The sequence below is a fragment of the Carettochelys insculpta genome, chromosome 10 (assembly GCF_033958435.1).
Source record: "Carettochelys insculpta isolate YL-2023 chromosome 10, ASM3395843v1, whole genome shotgun sequence".
NCBI classification, from domain to species: Eukaryota; Metazoa; Chordata; order Testudines; family Carettochelyidae; genus Carettochelys; species Carettochelys insculpta.
The window spans coordinates 18,048,381-18,063,508 of NC_134146.1; the positions used below are offsets into that span (position 1 = coordinate 18,048,381).

Below are 15,128 nucleotides of genomic sequence, written 5' to 3' on the forward strand. Positions count from 1 at the left end.
TATTCTGGTGCTGGATTTTTGGTGACACAAATATTACAGCACGTACCCAAACAATTCCCCTTTGTTCATCAACAGAAAATGACTCATTTAGTTTGGATGTCAGAGGAGGTTGTCAGTAACGTTTAGTAGTTAAAATACAGGCAGCAAGTTAGAATGAGAAAGGTAAAAAGGACAGCAAAAGGGCATATGAATAAACCCTTTAGCCCTGATATATGGTAAGACACATGCCGGAAGCTGTGATATAGTTCAGTAAGCGTCAGAGGAATAGTCCCACCAATGAGACCTGTTGGCAGGCTGAGGGTGAGGACCTTGGAAAACCCCAGCTGAATAGCAGTATTTTTACTCTGGATCACATTTTCAACATCAGCCTCAGGAGAAAAAAATTAGAGGAAAAAAAGATTAATTATGAGTTCTCTCTCTCAATCATTACAAAATGATATGAGAGAGTTCCAGCTTTGAAAAAATAAATTAACTAAAACTGCGCATGCGCATCTAGAAAATGCGAAAGAGATAAAGGAAATGGTCTTTATTTCAGCAGAGCTGAAGAGAAAAAATTTTCTGGCTCTGACTCATCCTCTCAATTTCTCCAGCAAACCAGGTCCACAGTACCTTTAATGGATGAAGGAACTATTTCCACATGCTACACAGTAATACAGATATCAATGTGGAGCATCGTTAATTATAGAATGCCCCTGAGGTGGGATAAAGAGAATATTTTGTGATTTCCCCTTATGGATACAGTGGGTTGAGAACTGATGCTTCTGTTACTTGTGCGCTATACAGGAAGTCAGACTATGATGAACCTAATGCCCCCCAAAATTTATGAATCGGGGAATAGGAAGTAAATTCGTGCGGCTGAAAATACTATGGTACTGACCACTATGGCCTACAAAAGTTGACATATCATGCACATTTTAGGGGTGCAGACAGCAAGTACAATCGTGATAATTTTAATCAGCCAAATATACACAGAAGACTGTGGAACAATATTCCCTTGTCCTTTCACATGCCATTCAGTAAAAGTTAACCCCAACCTTTCTCTCATTTTTGGTGTATTTTGTCTTCTTTTCATTAAAAATCCTCCACAGGAGTTGTGTGGAGGTGGTGAGGGGGGAGGGTTAAATTAGAAAGTGCCTCACACATTGTGAGTGTTGCTGGAAACAAATAAAGAAGAGAGTAATAGTAACCTATTTAACTTTATTATTGTATTATTATTATTTTACTATTGAAATCACATCATAGGCATGCAAGGCAGTTTCCAGACAAACGAAGGAAAAAAACGTGACTGAAAAGCTTACATCTTGTAAAATCTTACTTAGGCGATTCATTTTGATGGGACTCCAATACAGGAAAGGTTTGCAGCATCATAAGTTGCTTTCTGATTTTGCTCCCACTGAAGTCAGTGGAAAACTAATTTGGGTGAAAGTAGATGAAAATGCCATTAATTCTATGCAACCCCAAAACAAAACTAATCTGAATTGTTCTGATTGAAAACCACATGCCTTGTGTAACCACTGAATTAAAAAAATACATTTTTGGAATCAATCCTGATTTAAGTTGTGGTAGCAGAGCCTCTTAGGAACCTCTTAGTCAGTGACCCTGTACCTTTTTGCCAGCTAAAGTACAGTGTTTACATGTAAGTGTCAGACTGCACAGCTGATGCAGTATGGTACTTAAGATGGACATCTGTGTTAATCATTTCAGTAAAAGAAAAAAGAAAAAAGATACTGGGCAGATTTCTTCTAGGCTTTCATGAGAGATAATATTCAAAAGTGTGGTCTCTAACAAAACTTCAAATGATAAGCAGGAGTCAGTTGGAAGTTATACAATAATCCTGTCTACCACAAATGTGGCAAAGACCATTCAGAGTCAGATTAAAATTCCTGTGGTGTGTCAACTACCCTTCAATTTAGGATGGGTCTGATGGGGCACAGAGACACTCTGGTCAGGTTCCTCTGCCTCAGAAGGACCACTAAACTGGCAGAGGGAAATGCCTGCTCCTACCAGATGTTCAGTGCCTCATGCAAGGTCTCAACTCCCACAGACCTCAAAGATGCTCAGAACCTTGCCAACTTGGTCTCCAAATACCTACAAGACACAAAGTCTTCAAAGTTTCGAAGAACCTTACATTTTCCATTCAAATACTCCCAGTTCTGTCACAGATCTGCTTGTGACCTTGGGTGAGACAGTTCTGCCTCTGATTCTCCTCATCCATCTCATCTATTTAGATTATAATCTCCTAGGGGGCAGGGGTTCGCTATGTGTTTGTACCAAGCCTAGCACAATGATACTTCCAATCTGGTTGGCCCTGTAGGTCCTCCTTCAGCTCAAATACAGTCATAATGGCCAGCATTACATACTGTAGTGAGGAACATATCCAGTATCTTCATACAGCCTGTCATTTTTACCTTCTGAGATTGAGTGACTGCTGAAGACTGCTCCGCTCACCATCCCAGCCACTGTGCACTGCATTTTAGTTCAGGAGCCTGGCCCTTTTGCTTCTATACCTGTGGCTTCCAGATCATGACTGGCTCTTTCATGGGCCATGTAAAATTCCTTGTACCCTTCCAGGCTGTTCACAAATGTAAGAAGCAGAGACAACCTGGTCCTCACTCTCTTTAAGAGGCATATAGTTTTTGTTGTATCTAGATCTGACACCATCATTCTGCCTGTTTTTAACAGGAATGGCTTTGAATGGACACACTGTAGATTCAAAACAAAAAAGTGGTCAAGTACTACTTTAAAGACTAACAAAATAATTTATTAGTCTTTAAAGTGATACTTGACTGCTAGTTTGTTTTGATAGAATACAAACTAACACGGCTATCTCTCCGTCACTGGAGATTCAGATTGAGATAGTGTGTAACAAATGGATCCCATAGGCTTGGGATGGCTGTGTGAAATGACTTGCCGTACTAAAATGGGACACTGGCAAATGTACATGGAGAGGATGCTGGTAAATAATTCTGGCAAGGTAAAGGACTTGCTGAGCCACCTATACGGGCAAAGCATATATCTGATGTATTTATAATGAGCCCATCACCATGGTACCTAGAGGATACACACACATGCAGCATACAAAACCTTTGAAAGGGCCACACTTCCCTTCCTGCCTTTGATTTCACCACTATCTGTGGTGAGTGAGGTTGTCAGTCTCACTTGCTTCTGACAGTGTGTAGCGCATTGTTGGTCACTTTTACTGTAAGAGAGCTTGGACTGCATCCTTAAAATGGCAGGATGCAGATTCACTCCCATCTTCATACATAAGGGGTTCAACAGTTGACCTCACACTGGGAATCTTGCATTCAGTTTCCAACAGTTATAGCTTGAACACCATCAAATTAGTTTCCCAACTGATCAGGCTCTCAAAGTGAAGCTCAGGGGAGGATAGTCTCTGAAGGGTTAGTCTGTCACTTCACAAATAACAAGCAGTCCTGTAGCACTTTGAGACTAACAAATTTATCAGGTCATGAGCTTTGTGGGCACAACCCACTTCTTCAGATGATTGTAAGCCCCGATGCAGTGAGGCTCTTAAGCACCAAGACACTGAAGCAGTTTTTTTTTTTTTTCTGGCTGGGTAGACAGTTAAGGACATGAAGCGACAGAATTGGTGTGGCCTTTAGTGGTCAGACTCAGGCAGAATACATTGCAGTAGCATAGCCTGGAGTTGTTGAAGGCATGGACTTGTCATTGCTGAGTTCAGAGCAGACAGAAAAGGGCACAGTCTCAAGCAGCCGAGGATGGAAACAATATTTCAGATGTTTCCTGGTGTTTGGGTGTGAGGGAACAGCAATAAATGCAATAGGACACTGAAGCGGTACATGACCTTGACAATCATTAGGAGAATTTTGAGTTCTTCTTAGGCCTTGACTTCCTTCTTTCCTCCTATTGGCAACATACCAGATCTGCCCAGGCTAAGCCTGAGCAAGCCACAGTCCATCCAGGCACTAGGAGATCTGAATCTTGGCACTGTCTGGAAATGAGCCCTTGGGCTGGATCTCTTCAGCATACTGCTGAAGCAAAAGGCCACATTGTCTGGATGAATTAATCTGAATTAATTAATCAGCACAGTGAGAATAATGTGGGCAATTCAGATGCAGGTAGGAAGCCAAGTTTGGTACTCCTGCAATCACAGGGTTTAACAAATAGGCCCAAACCTTGGATATTTCTCTGCTCAGTCACAGCAGTTCTGAGGCACTAGCAAGTACTAGACATCTGGGACTAAATGAAAAGACTTTAAAAAGTCCTTGGTTGTGCTTTCTTCCCAGTATCAGCCAAATCAGAATGCTCACGCCCGCTGAAAAGGAGGGGCAAATGTTCTGGGGCCAGAAATTCGGTAGGGTCCAGGACTCCCAGATGCTGCCACCACTACTGTAGCAGCATTGGTAGCCAGAGCCCCAGGTCCTTTAAATCACCACCAGAGCCATGGGTGGTGTGCTCCAAGCAGCTCTATGAAATGGTAAGAGGGAGAGAGGGTGCATGACAGTGGCTACGTCTACACGAGCCCCAAACTTCGAAATGGCCACGCAAATGAGCTGATGGGAATAAGGGGACTTCGAAGTAGGCGGGGTCCTTTCGAAAAGGAGCCCCGTCTGGATGAGATGTGCGGCGGCGAGGCGCGTCAATTTCGAAGTGCTGCGGCCGCCTGCATGCTAATGAAGTGCTGAATGTGCATTTCAGTGCTTCATTAGTAAACTTCGAAATGGCCATTTGCGTGGCCATTTCGAAGTTTGGGGTTCGTGTAGACACGGCCAGTCAGGGTAGTGCTGAGTGCTGGCCGTGGCAGTCCCACCCTTCCCACCTGCTGCCCCTCCCCTTCTGGGAGTGGAGAATGCCAGCCCTCAAATCCATCCAGCAGCCTAGCAATTCTGTCAGCTTCCCTGAGAATGTGCAGTTATTCTACGCCCTTAGAAGCGGCTTTATTCCAAGCCTAGTAGGGTCCTCACCTTTCTAATACAAATTTGCACAAGCAAGTCCAGGTATGGCCCACAAATTTTAGCTGGCCCTTGCACAGGTGCACAAAAAGCATGGGGAGTGCAACAACTTCCCAGAAGGTGTTGATAATCCCACTGTGGAGCTCTGAAAATGAGCAGTGATCATGACCACCACCCCAGTCAACTGGGCTGCAGCATTCCCACCTTTATAAGGATATTGGCAGGGCCACTGATTCACATGTGCACTACAATTCCTCCTGAGGGCTCTGGCAGCAATGCCATTCCCCTGCAGACAACTCCCACAAACCTGGCAGAATCTTGGCCCTGCTGGAGAAGGGTTGATTTTCAATGGCCTGTGCTGATTTTTCACCCATAGAGTGGTTGTGCTTGAGAACCTGGAGGTGCATTTAAGAGGGCTGACCACTGAGAAGCCAGACGTCCAATGAAAAGTTACTGTACACTTGATTATAACCTTGACACCTGAGGCAATGAGAATGGTGCCAACATTGGGGTGGCTCATCTGTCAGAGGCACTGGAAAGTAATATAAAGTGATTTTTGTCCATTGTTCAGACAATGTTAAAAGAGTGCCCTTTTAAAATTTCACTGTGAACCTTTGAAATCCTCACTCGGTGTCAATATAGAATACTCACACTAAGGAGCTGCTCTGTTCTCAGGGTGTTGTAGTCAATCTGCCTTGTATGGGTAGTTTTTGTTGCAGGGGAGAAACATTGATGTGGTACAGAGTGCCCTTGCTACTCATATGAGAATAACATTTTTGGCATAATTATCTTTTCTGCCACTTCTGAATAGGTTATCAGTTTCTAAATGCTGATTTTCACGTGGTTGTGTCTCAGTTATATTATACCGATAGAGTAATTTCAGCTATTTACATTAGGCTAAATATCTGCTGTTTTATTGAAAAGTTGCTTTTTCACTCTACTTTCATTTAAACTTTTGGCTTAGGGGGTTAATACCTGTCACATTGTTGTTCAGCATTGGCTAAGCACCCAGATTCATATTCAGGCGCTTTAATAAAAGTTCTTGATTTTCAGAGCTGCTGAGCATGCACAACTTCCACTGAAATAAAACTACAGCAGTGACGTCAATAGTAGCTGCAGATGCTCAACAGCTCAGGGAAAAAACAATAGATGTCTAAATAAGGATCGGCATTCCAATATTTTTAAATTTTAGACTTTTTATTACTCAGCTGGAAAGGGTATTTCATCTGCCTGTCTATCTAACGTAGGGAAACAAATGCATCTATATGGTTTTTAAATTAAGCTAAGAACAAAACAACCCTTCATCATTGAGGTTTGTCTAGCACTCTTGGCAATGAATGGATGAGAAAGTGTAATGAAGATGGAAGTTACTGGCATGTGGGGCAAAGGAATTTAGAGAATTACAAAAAGGATACTTTTCAGAGGGAAAAGTATACAAGCATATCCATGCACGGAAATGGATTGATTTTTGCTTTTTCAGATCAGCTGTAATTTACAACTGTAAAGATTACAGTTGTAATATGGTGCCAAAAGTATTTGTAGACATTTTTTTTAATCCAAGGATGTTCTTTGATTAAGTGCATCATTTCATATTTCCCTTGGTAAATGATATTACCCAACGCAATTCCTTCAATGCAGCACTCTTTAATTTCACATTACACTCCTATCTTTTATCACTGCAGCTTTGTTAGGAACAATCTAGGCCGAAACCTCTTTCATATTATGAAAGCAATCTACTTCTTAGGGACACGAAAAATCCAATGAATGTATTTTAAAGCCACGTGTGTTTGTTTACAGATTAAATTAATCAAGTGCTAGTACATAAATCAAGCAGTGTTTGTTTGGTAAATAATCACACTCTTTCTATCCCTAAGGCTGTTTAAACGAAGTTGCCCTTGTTTCATTTGCTGCACGAAAGCTGTTGCACTGTAGTAGAGATTTTAATCTGGCTTCTTTGAGCTGCAGATCAGCTACACACATAGGACTAGTTTGAACCTTACGGCTGGTCCTTCAGTAGGTGCTAACATTCTGCTGCTGCACTGCCCCACAAATTGCCTTGGAACTATGACTTAGGTTATGTCTACACTAGGCAAAGTAAGACGATCTGCGTTCGGCTTACTTGGCTGTCCTTACTAAGGAAGGTTGATGGGAGAGTTTCTCCCATTGACCTCCCTTATTCCCTGCATCTTGCGAGGAGCATAGGGGTCAATTGCAACCCCCAAGAGGTTGATTTTGTGTGTCCCTACCAGATGTGTGACACAGAACAACAGAAGACCAACCCTGAGTGGGTTGATCTTCCAGCTAGTGTAGACATAGCCATGATAAGTTACAAAGCCTCCCCTGATTGCCTCTTAGGAAGGTGGGGGAAAACAAATCCCTTATAAGGAGCAGCCGCTTTCCCTCTTTGCACCTGAAAAGCCCAGTTTTGCTGACCAGCAAACAGGGACCAATTTGTCAAGACATGAGAAGTCATCTTTCTGCTCTACTCAGCACTCATTAGGCCTCAACTGGAGTATTGTGTCCAGTTCTAAGCACCACATTTCAAGAAAGATGTGGAGAAACTGGAAAAGATCCAGAGAAGAGCAACAAGAATGATTAAAGGTCTAGAGAACATGAGCTATGAGGGGAGACTGAAATAACTGGGCTCGTTTAGTTTAGAAAAGAGAAGACTTAGAGGTGACATGATAACAATTTCAAGTACCTCAAAGAGGGTTACAAGGAGGAGGGAGAAAAATTGTCCTCTTTGGCCTCTGAGGATAGGACAAGGAGCAATGGGCTTAAACTGCACAAGGGAGGTTTAAATTAGACATTAGTAAGAACTTCCTAACTGTCAGGGTGGTTAAACACTGAATGAGTTACCGAGGGAGGTTATGGAATCTCCATCACTGGAGATATTTAAGAGCAGGTTAGACAGACACCTATTGGGGATGATCTAGATGGTGCACGGTCCTGCCAAGAGGACAGGGAACTGGACTCGATGGCCTCTGGAGGTCCCTTCCAGTCCTAGTGCTCTATGAGTCTATGATTCTTGTTCCCGTCCTTGTTCTGCCCCTCCTCCCCTACCCACAGAAGGACTCCCCAGGTGTACATCACCACTATAGAATCATAGAAGAGTAGGATTGGAAGGGACCTCGAAGCCGTGTCTACACGTGCACGCTACTTCGAAGTAGCGGCACTAACTTTGAAATAGCGCCCGTCACGGCTACACATATTGGGCGCTACTTCAAAGTTGAAATCGACGTTAGGCGGCGAGACGTCGAAGCTGCTAACCCCATGAGGGGATGGGAATAGCGCCCTACTTCGAAGTTGAACGTCGAAGTAGGGCACGTGTAGACGATCCGTGTCCCGCAACATCGAAATAGTGGGGTCCGCCATGGTGGCCATCAGCTGAGGGGTTGAGAGATGCTCCCTCTCCAGCCCCTGCGGGGCTCTATGGTCACCGTGTGCAGCAGCCCTTAGCCCAGGGCTTCTGGCTGCTGCTGCTGCAGCTGGGGATCCATGCTGCATGCGCAGGGTCTGCAACCAGTTGTCGGCTCTGTGGATCTTGTGTTTAGTGCAACTGTGTCTGGGAGGGGCCCTTTAAGGGAGCGGCTTGCTGTTGAGTCCGCCCTGTGACTTTGTCTGCAGCTGTGCCTGGCACCCTTATTTCGATGTGTGCTACTTTGGCGTGTAGACGTTCCCTCACAGCGCCTATTTCGATGTGGTGCTGCACAACGTCGATGCTGAACGTTGACGTTGCCAGCCCTGGAGGACGTGTAGACGTTATTCATCGAAATAGGCTACTTCGAAGTAGGCTTCATGTGTAGACATAGCTCAAGAGGCCATCGAGTCCAGCCCCCTGCCCTCATGGCAGGACGAAGCATTTTCTAGACCATCCCTGAAAGCCGTCTATCTAACCTCTTCTTAAATAGCTCCAGTGATGGAGATTCTACCACCTCCCTTGGCAATTTGTTCCAGTGTTTGATCACCCTGACAGTTAGGAACTTTTTCCTAATGTCCAGCCTGAACCTCCCCTGCTGCAATTTCAGTCCATTGCCTCTTGTTCTATCCTCAGAGGCAAGGAAGAACAAGTTCCCTCCCTCTGCCTTATGACACCCTTTTAAATAGCTGAAAACTGCTATCATGTCCCCCCTCAATCTTCTCTTTTCCAAACTAAACAAGCCCAATTCTTTCAGCCTTTCTTCATAGGTCATGTCCTCTAGACCTTTGATCATTCTCGTTGCTCTCCTCTGGACCCTCTCCAATTTCTCCACATCCTTCCTGAACTGCGCTGCCCAGAACTGGACACAATACTCCAGCTGAGGCCTAACCAGGGCAGAGTAGAGCGGAAGAATGACTTCTCGTGTCTTGTTCACGACACACCTGTTAATGCATCCTAGAATCATGTTTGCATTTTTTGCAACAGCATCACACTGTTGACTCATATTTAGCTTGTGGTCCACTATAACGCCCAGATCCCTTTCTGCTGTACTCATTCCTAGGCAGTCCTTTCCCATTCTGTATGTGTGACACTCATTGTTTCTTCCTAAGTGGAGCACTTTGCGTTTGTCCTTATTAAACTTCATCCTGTTTACCTCAGCCCATTTCTCCAGTTTATCCAGATCCTTTTGAATTATGACCCTATCCTCCAAAGAAGTTGCAACCCCTCCCAGCTTGGTATCATCTGCAAACTTAATAAGTGTACTTTCTATGTCAATATCTAAATCGTTAATGAAGATATTAAACAGAACTGGTCCTAAAACAGACCCCTGCGGAACCCCACTAGTTATATTTTTCCAGCTGGATTGAAAACCATTAATAACTACTCTCTGGGTACGGTTATCCAGCCAGTTGTTCACCCACCTTATAGTAGCCCCATCTAAGTTGTATTTGCTTAGTTTATTGATAAGTATATTATGTGAGACCATGTCAAATGCTTTACTGAAGTCTAGGTATACCACATCCACCACTTCTCCCTTATCCACAAGACTTGTTATTCTATCAAAGAAAGCTATTAGATTGGTTTGACATGACCTGTTTTTAACAAAGCCATGCTGGCTGTTCCCTAGCACCTTACCACCTTCCAAGTGCTTGCAGATGATTTCTTTAATTACCTGCTCCATTATCTTTCCTGGCACAGAAGTTAAGCTGACTGGCCTGTAGTTTCCCGGGTTATTCTTGTTCCCCTTTTTATAAATGGGTACTATATTTGCCCTTTTCCAGTCTTCTGGAATCTCTCCCGTCTCCCACGATTTACCAAAAATGATTGCTAAAGGCTCAGATACCTCTTCTATCACCTCCTTGAGGATTCTAGGATGCATTTCATCAGGCCCTGGTGATTTGCAGACATCTAATTTTTCTAAGTAAATTTTAATTTGTTCTTTTCTTATTTCAACTTCTAAGCCTACCCCTTTTTCACTAGCATTCTCTATATCAGGCATTCCTTCAGATTTCTCAGTGAAGACCGAAACAAAGAAATCATTAAACATTTCTGCCATTTCCAAATTCCCTGTTACTGTTCCTCCCTCCTCACTGTAGATTCTATGTAGCTGAGCAGAATTAGGCATCTTACTCCTTTGTGCACCATTTTACAGCATTAGTGCTACAATGAACATTTCAACAGAAGAAACAAGGGGTGCAAAGATCTCTCAGAGGTCACTGGAAGTAGGGTCCAGGGTATGGGTGCTGCATGGCGACAGACTTGTTTTTGTAATTCAGGGCAACCACGCAAAAATTAGTCTGTGAGATGTGACAAGGAATGAAACGATGTTATTTCATCTGCTGTGCTGAACAGTCAAAGGCACAAACAGTTAAGGGTAAGTAAACTGCACAGGGGTGGGGAAGGATGAGTGAGCAGTGTTATATAAAGCATGCAAAAGAACAGAGAACTTACCACAGCCTTGAATAAGACCAAAAGAAGAAAAGAGCATTAAAATCTAATTACCAAACAGAATGATTCACATCAATCTGTTGTTTAAACACCTTATTATTACAGAGGAATGGAAACTGAACAATTGCCAAACATGTCAATTGCCTTAAAGGAACATGCTGGCATCCCACAAGGGTTTGAGATGGGATAAGTGTGAATTCATGCTGCAGGGATTGTTCAGAACCAGCTAAGCACAGTACATAACATAAAACTTTGTGTGCAGCATATTGCAGACAAGCAGAAACGGGCTGGAAAGCAAAGGTCAGAAAATGAAGAAGAAATACAATAAACTAGCTCCTGTTCACAGCTCTAGAAAGCTGGGACTGAATACTGAAGTCATTACTCAGATTTGATTAAATTCTGATGCAAAACGTCACTGTCTGACCTGGACTTCAAAGTCAGCTTTGCCGGAGTAAGGAATGACTAGAAACTGAGGTGTGAATTCTGCTGTTAATCGCAAAAGTGTAAATCTACTTTAATAATACACACCGATGTACAGGGCCCTAGTAAAGATTTCTGGGTTCAGCCCAGGCAGTTTAATGAACTACTACTATCTCATTTCATTGTTGACCATGCTTGCCTAGATTAATTTCCTTAATAAAAAAGTGTGTCCAGAATGCTTTCCCCAAAATGTGCACCTTTATATTTATACACACATGGACTTATTCACAGAATCTGAGGCTGACGTACCTGCCCATAAAAGGCAACACGATAGTATCGCCCGAACAAACGTTTCTCAGAATTCACTACTTCTGCGACCTTCAGATATGAGCGATGGATGTCATAGTACAGGTCTGACAGTCTCTAAGGTAAAAGGGAACAGAAAAATGTACAATGCAAAATTACATGTTGAAAGGCTTTATTCAGGCTAAATCTGCCTCCATGGGCTTCCCAATCATGTAGAGGCAGCTACCTTTTTTATTCTCACCAGCAGCAGCAAGAGGACAATTTCAAGACTGCCGCCTTCTCACGGCCACACGGTTTTAGGTTGGTAATAGACTTCCTGCATAGCTCCACAGGGGGAGAGCTCCAGTGTAAGACTATCGCAAGGCATAGCCAAAAGAAATCCGTCTGGTGATGGGCCCACATATCTTGATGGGCAGTGATTACTGAGCTGAAATTTAGTGGGTAAACAATGGAAGTGAGAGCACCTCCTGACCGGCAGAGACAAAAGGGAAAGCCTTGCCGCAGGCAGCAGGAGCTCCTTTATGGTACCTTTGCACCAAAGAGCCCCCACCATCAGCTAGAGCAGCGCTTCTATAACTTTATCATGATGGTGGGAACTTCTGGCAAAAGCCAGGTCCTGCCTCCTAAATTACACCCCAGGCCAAGTTAATTTATTTCCATTTGAAGCAAGTAAATCAATGACTCATCATTAACTAATTGCTTTTTTACTTGAAATTTAAGGAAAAACAAAAGCAAACATGGAAAAATTTCAAAAAGAAATCATTTATCCTGTAAGTCAGTCATTAAAAGACAAAAGAAAAAAAATTCAGCATAAGGAAAATAATATTCAAATACATCAGTTCAAACAACACTGGTGTGTGTTTCCTGACACACTTTTATTTTTTAAGACAAAAATTTTAATTTGAAATCCATCTTACTTTAAAGTCTCTTTGCCTCTCAAATACAGCAATGATAGGCTTGTTAACTTCTGCAATCAGTTCATATCTTTCAGATTTCCACAGGTATTCAACACACAACTCCAGCTGCTCGACAAGGATATTCTGTAATTCCACAAATAAAATTCCACGGTGAGTTACTTGTTGATTACATTAGGTAATTATGTAGACATCAACCGTATATACTCATTGTTTTATTTCGATATGATTTCTTCTATACAGTAGGTTAGCACAGTAAGAAGTTTAGTAAGAATTCTGCGAAAATCATTTGGCAAGCTGCCATAGTCTAATGGAGAGCTAAATACCACTTAATAGGTTCAAAATGCCAAAAAAAAAGGCCAGTCCCAAAAATTCAGAAACTGCCAGATCTCATATATCTGCAACCACACTACCTGGCGCTGTGGTTCTACAAGAGAAATAATGCCAGACTGGTTCAATCAGCACTTGGGCCTTTGAAGAACGCATAACTGACACAGAGCCATTAAGAAGCCAAAGGATGAAATATAGTACATCTGTAGATGAAAAAAAGACTTTAGGGCATTTTTGGGAGAAGCAGATGGAAATTTTAATTCAGGTTTCCTCACCATATTCCAATTTTGGTAATTTACAAATCAATCACTCTAAACTGTAACACTTTTTTTAAAAAAATGGATATTCTTGTGGCTTTATTGTGCTATTTAATATTTAAGATGAAAGGCATCTGGACTGGGCAAAGTGATCTCTCATATAATTTATCACATTTGTAATGTACGCAGGTTGAGAGTGAAGGACAATAACTGGGGTACTCCTGGGGTCGGCCTGAAGTTTTGTCCTGAGACAGAGTGAAATGGAGGAGACTTGTAAATGACCTATGCTCCATCCGCAGTACAAGGGTGTAAGTCAAGTAAGTCAGTGTGCACAGGCATCTTATCAAAGTGCTATTATCCTCTAGAAATATATGTGTATGTTTTAGCAAAGACTACAGTCTGGGTTTGGGATAGAACTAAAGATAAGGTCCTTTTCCCCTCACCAGTAACAGCCCTGGCCAATAATTCAGATCTTCACCCAAATCACAAACCACAGGTGTTTAAAGATTGGGAGAATCATGGAATACAAACAGTTGGCTACCTATTTAGTAAAGCAACTTTTCTAACTTGTTTAGGAATCAAAACTATTTTGATTTGCCAACTTTCCTGTGATACCAGTGCTTTCAGCCATGCATTAATAGTTCTCAGTTTTCTAGAGACAACTGTTTTATACAGAAAACTAATGTTAATAGAAGTAATGGCAGCTGGTGAATTAGGAAACAAAATATAAAATTAATTTATACCAAACTTTATAGAAATCTGTCTGGAAAAAAAGGTCAAACCAGACATGACATGCTGGGAAAAGGACCTGGATAAACAAATTATTTCAGATGAATGAGGCTTGTGCTCAAAAGAGTATCAGCAACCTCATAGTTCAATAAAATAAAATTTCTTTAAGACAGTGGTACCTCACACCATGGGCTGTATGTTGAAGAAATTGTGATGAAAGAGATTTTATTTAGATATGGTGAACATGTCCAATCATTAGAGAATATTGCATGTGATCTGTAACCACTATCCCAAATTGGATATTTATTGCCAAGTGATTCTTTAATAAACCTCCTAGGAATTTCAGGTGGACACAGCCATACAAAAGGAAATGAAGAATTAATCTCTCATCTGATAATACAATAGAACTTCCAGTCTATAAGCACAAGACTTTGAACTGACCAGTCAACCGCACATCCTATTTAGAACTGGCAGTATGCAATCAGACAACAGCAGAGATACAAAAACAAAACCAACCAAACACCAAAAACCTCAACTATGTTATAGCACTGTGTTTAATGTGAACACCTAAAAAATTAAGGGACAGCAGCATTTTAATTCAGTAAAATTTCAAAGCTGTATTAAGTTAATGTTCAGTTGTAAACTATTGAAAGAAAAATGTCATGGTTTGTTCAGAGTTATCAACATTTCAGAGTTACAAACAAAACCTCCATTCCCAAGTAACAAGCAGTCCTGTAAGGCCCATCTGGTATCACCTGAAGAAGTGGGCCTTACCTACGCGAGCTCATGACCTAATAAATGTGTTAGTTTCTAAGGTGCTACAGGACTGCTTGTTATTTGTGAAGCTACAGATGACAACAGCTAACCCGCTGAGACTATACTCCATTCTCAAGGTGTTCATAACTCTGAGATTGTACCGTATTGCTTGACTTCTGGCAGCTTCTCACTGGAAAAAGAAAAAATAGTCTAACCATAGAGCAACATTACCAAAATATTGGTGGTGGTTGTGCTTGAAAAATTAACACACTAATTCCATACTTGGCAACACAGACAGAGGGGAAATAAGACACTTAGATATTTGATAACTGTTCATTCTATACTCAAACTACATTCACCTACAATCCCACCCCCAGAATGTCTTTACAATTTTTTGGTATATTAACATTTAGTAGACATTCCTGGTCTGTTAAATTTGTGTATAGAGATTGCACCCAGTTTAATAAAATCACTAGAAATGATATGTGAAAGGTGTGGTAGTTATGCTCTGTAACATGGCAACATTCCTCCAAATAGAGCAGTCTGGTTCCTCTTTACACCAAAGCTCACTTTGCTTCTGTTTTGCTTCCGATAGTTACATGACAAGGATTTG

The 15,128-nt window shown here is 41.9% G+C and overlaps 1 protein-coding gene across 2 annotated transcripts in view; it reads right to left on the bottom strand.

Moving 5' to 3' along the window:
• The window catches only part of DOCK10 (dedicator of cytokinesis 10), a 245,706-nt gene that overhangs the window by 13,650 nt on the left and 216,928 nt on the right, over positions 1-15,128 (bottom strand). For both annotated transcript variants that reach the window (XM_075003810.1, XM_075003811.1), the window contains exons 49-50: positions 12,447-12,569; positions 11,533-11,646 (exon numbers count right to left, since the gene is read on the bottom strand). In XM_075003810.1, coding sequence (XP_074859911.1) covers positions 11,533-11,646; positions 12,447-12,569 — 237 coding nt within the window. The remainder of the gene's footprint in view (positions 1-11,532; positions 11,647-12,446; positions 12,570-15,128) is intronic.